Here is a 7082-nt window from a genome sequence, read left to right as displayed (position 1 = left end):
CCCCATCATTGTTGTTCACTAGAAAATGACTATCTATAAACTTCCAGAACAGAGCACTTTTCTTTTATAGCAAATATAATGGTCAATGGCAGCATCTATACCTTGAAAACTAAGTGGCAGGAAAAGAAAAGAAGAATGAAACCAAGTATTAGTGTCATACTACTGATCAGTATCAGTCCATATTTGTAACTTCACAGCTCTAAGCCTAACATTAGGATGTTGCTACTGAACTTTGGTGTACCAGAGAGTAACGTGAAGCCACTGTTTGGCCAGCAAAGCAAGATACCCTTCAAAAAACACCCCTATGATTTTTATCTTAATTCAGAGCGTTGCTCTCAGCTGACCTGAGTTTGCCCATGTGTATGGTTATTGTGCATTTAAAGTGAACTTAATCTTCTGACTACAAGATTATGGCTAAAGCCATGTCTCCTTCAAACTGCTGCACGTTTCCACCATCTCCTTGAATAACAGTGAGTATATCTAGATTCTTGTACTGACTTCTTGTCCAAGGTTATCTTAAACAAAAAGCTATAGATAACTGCAAGTTGCAGAAAATGCAACATGGAGTCTGAACTACTTTCATGAAATGGCGTTGGTATGTAAGAGAAAATTCCAGGTGAGGAAATCTGAACACAGTTGGAACATAAACATGCAGGGTGTTCTTGCTACTTAATAAAAAAATATAGCATTTAGCTTTCTTACTACAGCTTTTTAGTCTTATGTATGATTAGAATACATTAGTTTCTAAGTTCAGACAGTTGTCCAATGGGCAGTATAGCTTTAGCAGGCTAGGACTGTGACATAGACTAACAGTCAGTGTCCTTCCTGAGCAGAAACAAAACATTTGGTCTCTGTTACCTTGTTATCACCATTCAGAACTAATCAACCACAAAGTCCCTGCTGCACCTCTTGCATACAAAGTCAGCTCAAGACTGACTTTAATGGGATATCAGCCATTTATTACAGACTTAAGTAAGAGAGTGTTGAAATACTTTTAAGTGTCTAAACGTGTAACTGTCAGGTTTGGGGGATACTTCTAACGAAAGTGACTGCTATACTGAAGGAGATACTCAGTATTTTAAGATTTTTTAACTGTTAGGGATCAGCCAGATGGATGAATTTTACTGTTTGCATGTAAAATTACACAGGTGATGGTGCTAGGTTATCAGTACAGCAAGAGCTAAGTGCATGACAAAGAAAATGAGCTGTGTTTCCAGAAACTTAAGCCAGACAGAGACTAACAATTGTGATGCTGCCCTCTTGTGGACCCAAGAGGGAAATTTAACTACACCTGCAAGTAGCACAGGATTCTAAGGATGCCTGCAGACTTTAAAATTCTTCATAGGCTTCAACAAGAGCTGACAGAACCTGCATTTTTAATAATTATTGCACAACAGAACATGTTACTCAGAATGGAGTTTCAGTAGACTTTGGTGGTGGTGTGGTTTAGCTTCTACCTGATATATACATTAAAACTGGAGGCCAGACAATTCACCTACGTCCAAGAAAAGGGATGGTGGAAAGTTTCTCCTTTGTAACAGCACTAATGCAATCTAATGCAAAAAAAAAAAAAAGTGCAAAGTTATCACTGCAACTCCTAAAATTCTTGGTAGAAGCAAATATAATGGATGTTTTGGCAATCAAGGTTAAGTACACATATGATTAAGGTAAGAAATGGTCTCAGATTTACTACACTGGAGTAGGTACACTAAGAAGCCAACATTATATATACATTAATTATGTATATATGTATAGTGTGTACATATATATATATATATATACACTATCCAGAGTACGTGAACTCTGCAGTCTGTTTCCCTGACAAAAGTGAAAACAAAAACCTTTGAAGTGTTGGTGCTGCTAGGCAACATTACAGTGCAGGCCAGTGCCAGCAGTCAAGTACCTGCAGTTACAGTAATGCTAAAGTAACTTCATCTGAACCAGCTTCTCTGATCTTTGAGAAGAGAAAACTTAGTGAAAGATTCTTTATTTACAATTCAAATGCACATACATTGCTCCACTGAAATTATTGGACAGAGAGCCAAAGAATGGGTGGTTCAAGGCATTTTGTATGCTCAAACACCTGTAAAGAAGGTAACTTGAAGCTCAGGAACAAATACAGTACAGTGCACAAGGAGAAAGTGCCTTTTTCTTCTGAAACCTGGTACATCGGTCAAGACAAGCTTTCTGCCTCTCATAACCTCAGCATCATGGATCTAGTGGAATACTCTCTTTTAAGTCATACAGCAACTTCTGCATGGAATTGTATCATCATCAGATGTTCATACTCAGATCTAATTATTTTAATCAGCTGAAGTTGACTGAGCATTTGTGACAGCCTGGATGGTAAGAAAAGCTTTTAGCAGTTAGTGGACTTTCAGTTGAGTACTCAAGCCTAGACAGTAGGCATCAGGATGAACTATGCCAGTCACCAACAGTTTCAAAGTGTTATTTTAAAGCCAGCCAGGCAAAAACTTACCTTAAAGCTCATTCAGATAAAGACTGGTTTTCTACTGTCCTAATTAGTACAGCTTCTGGCAGAAAGTGTTTTTCCATGTGCTGACTGATGGTTGGTTTCTTCCTTTCAACACTTACGGAGAGCCAGCAGCAGCTGTCTGGATTTTCAGTCCTGCTGCCATAGTTCTATGTATTTCACTTTCCAAAAACAAAAACAAAAACGCTATTCAGTCAGAATCCAAGTCCTGGATCTCATCGTAGCCAAATTCCTGTAGAACCTCCTGACGGTATTTGTTCCACGTTCTCCTGTAACACTGGTCCTCCTCACTGGAACTCTCTTCAGAGTCTAAAGTAAAACAGTAACGTTTTTCTGTTATCCCTTTGTTTAGTTAAACAAGTTAATCAGACTATTGTAACTTCTTGAGTAATGCATGTAAACAAATAGGAAGTTTGAACAACTGTATTAGCTGAGGTTTGATTTGTACTTAATTATACTTGAGAGTACACAGATGGGGAGTTAAGAAAGAAGACCTTTTTTTTAAGCAGGTGGAGCCAAGCCCTCTATTCCTTCCCATATCAAGCAATCCTCTGCAGATGCAGGAGCCTGAAAAGGAATTCTTAATTCTAACTTTGCAAAAACAGCAAAAGCAGCTGTAGGTCCACAGAAGGTAAACCTTTGTCTAGATGACAGTCTGCAAGAGCATCTGCTCTTAAATACAGTGCAGCTGGAAAAGTGTAATGTGTTTTGAAGCCAGTTATTAAAGCCTACGAGCTGCAATGAAACCTTGTAACTGTTCACTTCCTCTAGCAGAAGTTCATACTCTTCTTTCTGTCTTCCTTCATTCTGTGTCAACTTCCTTTGTTTTAGCACTAAAAACCACAGAATCGCACAGGATCCTGAATCAGAAGGGACTCGGGTGGATCATCCCATCCAATTCCTGGCTTAACAAAGGACCACCCAAAATTATTCTCCTCTGGGTAGATTTAACCCAGTGCAGGAGCAGAACTGTAACCTAGCAGTGTCATCGGTTGTTTTCTTTCTTAAAAAAAAACAAGTCAATGGGAAAATGGATGGGATTTATATATGCACAGCATGAAAGCAGATAGTACTTGTGACAGGCATACCTTTTTCTTCGTCATCTTCCTCAGCTAAGAATTCATCTTCATCAGGATAATCATTGCGCCAGTTATCTTCATCATTTTCATCATCTTCATCTTCATATATTTCAGCTGGAACTTGATCATCGTCTACCTATATGTCAAAACAGGACATATGCTGCTAATACAGACATTTTACAGCAAGCAGTTTTTCAGCTACCTATACAACAACTATAAAGAGCCAAGAGAAACACTAACTCAGCAGTCACACAAAACACCGCAGAAAAATTCACACTGCCAGTATGTTCACAGTAACACAGCAACCTGCTTTAGGGAAAGTGTGATGTGAATAACTTATGTCAGCATTTGTCACTTTGAAGCCAGCTGTATTCTTAGTGCATGAACATCGTGTTCAGCATTCACCCTGGCCATGGCAGCTTTTCTTCATAAGACAAAGCATGTTTATTCTTGACTTCCTACTTAAGATCAGTCTATTTTTCACACTCTTACCAGTTCGTATTCTTCTTTATAAGGCTGTACAGAGAGGATATTTTGGATCCAGCCAGGAGCTGATGTTTCCATGCAGTAGATGTCATAAACATACTCATCTTTCTCACAGTGTTCTACTTTTTTATGATCTTCAGAAACATTTAAACGCTCACGGATCATCTCTACTGCATTGCAGAGAATCACGTCTGGATCACCAGTTTTCTGTTAAAAAAATAAACAAACATGCAGACCTTCCCTGGAGCCAGACACAAAGTCTCAGCAGAAGTTTCCTCTGTGACAGCAAAGAGTGACATTCTGAAATCTTAGGCCAAAACACTTTCCCATTGGAACGCAGATAGTTGTAATTCAAAACAGCAAAGAATTTCCAGTTAGTACAGTGCAGCCATGCCTTGTTTCATGTAATAGGAAAAAGCTGCTGGGACAGGTTCATTACAAACTACTGGAGGGGTATGACTAATCCTGTTCACCTGCTCTTCAGCACCTGGTGGTACAGTGATTGAAGAGGCATGTTTTAGGACAGCCTGTGCTTTGTGGAGGGAGCATTACACTTGCAGAAGCACAGGAAAGATGTGCATACAGTGCAGTGATATAATACAAGTGTTTGCTGTAAAAGCAAAGTCTATGGGAGGAACAATGAAAATGTGAGAAATCAACAAGAATAATACTGAGAAGCCCTTTTTTAAAATTTCCTCAATCAACAGTAAAACTGAAGAAATTTCTTCATGCTTTCTCATTCCTAATAAATAATCTGCAATGTCTTTACTTTAGCGCCTGTATCTGAAACTCTACATTTTTCCTGTGCTGTGGCTTCTTAGGTATTTTTTCCAATGCACGGTGGTATCCCCTGAACTACTTACATATTTCTGAGGAAGAGCTACGGACTAGAGCTTCATTCACTTCCAAATACTTACGGAATCAAAGAGAAAGCTTACGTACTTCTTTCACACAGCTAGTTCCAAAAGAATATAAACATCTAACACTACTCAGTTTCATTCCCATTTTTCTGATCAGCAGACTGAAAGATTACATCCCAAATATCTATCTGAGCTACTCTGACTTCAGAAGAAGCAGGAATTCATACTAAATCTTGTGGGCAAAGCTCTAGTGTGATCTTTAGGAAATGCTGAAGGATGACAGCTGGTTGGGCTCTGCCTTACCAGAAGATTTTCTTTAAGCACTTACATTTTCCTTATAGTTACGATGGGCTGTGTAAGGAAAGCATCCATCCTTCACCTATATACAATGAAAGAACTACTAAAAAGGATGCACACGCAGCTCTTCTACCTTCTTTGATATGTGTTTTGGAGTCTTAAATACAAAAAGTTTTAATATCCTGTTTGTGATACCCTATACAGAAGGCAGAGCTTCATTCTTAAAAGCATTCTAGATATTGAGCAGATATTCTTCCAACCAAAAAGGTACTTAACGCATACCAGTGACAACAGGCTGAGAAGCCTGTCAGACACCTGGAGTGCTGCTGGAAAGAAAGATGCAAGAAAAGAAACCAACCTAAAGAACCCTGCAGATATTGCAGTTACAAGATGCTCCAAAGTTTTTAAGGGAGTCTTGCCCACAGATGGCATTCCCTGGCATCTGGATGGATGAGAAGGCACCGAATTAGACCTCTTCTCTAGCAGTTACAGAACAACTCATCAACCCATCTAACAGAAGAACAGGAGCATTAATATACATGAAAAAATGCAGAAAAAAGAAGTACTAGCCAATTCTGCCTGGCTGTCTATCATTACCGTGCTCTACGATCCTCACAGAAGTTGCTTCTTGCACCATGTGCTAACTACTGCAAGTTACAGATCTCTAGCTGAAGCTCCTATTGAACACAGGAATACTTAACAATGCAAAAACCTGTAACTCTCTGTGACAGAAAGGCACTTTGAGTATGTTAGGTTTATCTGCCGACCTGTGTTGCAGTAACCTCCACCGCCGCCTCCTCCTGTACAATATCAAACAGCTGGAATTTCCCACTGCAGTCCGAGCTCTCTTCGGCAGCACCACTCTCCTCTTGTGATGCATCTCCTGCTGCTGCTGGGGCCAATCTTCCACCATCGCTCGCTGCCTCGCTGTCTGTGAGAGGTAGGGCTGTGCCGGAGCCCGGCCGATGGCTGGCGACTATACGGTAGCGGTTCTCCTTCCTCCTCAGCTGCTTGGAGCAGCGCAGCTCCTGCGCGATCCGCTGCGTGCTCCCCAAGGAGGGCCGCAGGCTCTGCACTGCTTTGTCTCGACTGATCCCTTCTTGAATGTATTTATGAATGGGTTCGTTCTGGAAAAGGAAAAAAAAGAGGAGAAGGAGAGATGTGGACCTGTTAGAGCGCATCCAGAGGATGGATCCTCTGATCCAAGAGATGACACACCTGCCTACGAGGACAGGCTGAGAGCTGGGGCTGCGCAGCGTGGAGAGGAGAAAGCTCTGGGGGGACCTGAGAGCAGCCTGTCAGGGCTGTAAGAAAGAACGGGTCTGCTGTGATTAGACAAGGGGAATTGGTTTTAAACTAAAAGAGAGGAGACTTACATTGGATGCAAGAAAAAGATGTTTTTTTAAGATAAAGGCAACGAGGCTGGGCAGAGAGGTGGTGCTGCTCCGTCCCTGCAGACAGCCCGGCCAGGGAATGGAGCTCTGAGCGCCGATGGAGCCGCGGATGTCCCTGCTCCATGCACCGAACGAGCGCAGACGGCCTTTAAGACCCCTTTCAACTCAACCGACCCTACGCAACCGGCTTCCGCTCCCCGACTCAGCACCGGCTTCACCCGCAGGCCGCCCAACGCTCACCCGCCCGGCGGTACCTTGGAGGACACGGTCGCTACCAGCTTGAAGACGCCCTCCTCCACCGGCGCGGCCTGGCCGGGCTCCGCACGCAGCCGCTTGCAGGCGAGCAGCAGCGCCTCGGCCGGCTCCGCACCGCCCCGCTTCCTCTGGACGCGCAGCACCGCGGCCCGCTCCATAGCACCGCGCAGCACGCCGGGACGGGGCGGGCACTGCCGGAGCATCGCCGCGCGGTGCA

The 7082-nt window shown here is 42.5% G+C and overlaps 2 protein-coding genes across 2 annotated transcripts in view; both read right to left on the bottom strand.

Moving 5' to 3' along the window:
- Positions 1–7082, bottom strand: part of PLA2G15 (phospholipase A2 group XV) — a 345808-nt gene that overhangs the window by 133921 nt on the left and 204805 nt on the right. The window lies entirely within an intron of this gene.
- Positions 2179–7030, bottom strand: SLC7A6OS (solute carrier family 7 member 6 opposite strand). Its single transcript, XM_065733282.1, has 5 exons — positions 6865–7030; positions 5984–6343; positions 4066–4266; positions 3583–3709; positions 2179–2803 (listed from the first exon to the last, which is right to left on the bottom strand). Exons 1-5 carry the CDS (start codon positions 7021–7023, stop codon positions 2685–2687), a joined length of 966 nt encoding a protein of 321 aa, XP_065589354.1. The 5' UTR covers positions 7024–7030; the 3' UTR covers positions 2179–2684.

The sequence above is a fragment of the Cyrtonyx montezumae genome, unplaced genomic scaffold, assembly GCF_038088225.1.
Source record: "Cyrtonyx montezumae isolate F1298 unplaced genomic scaffold, pur_monq_1.0 scaffold_17, whole genome shotgun sequence".
Taxonomy (NCBI): domain Eukaryota; kingdom Metazoa; phylum Chordata; class Aves; order Galliformes; family Odontophoridae; genus Cyrtonyx; species Cyrtonyx montezumae.
The sequence above is the reverse complement of the archived record's forward strand: the minus strand, read 5'-3'. Positions and strand labels throughout refer to the sequence as shown.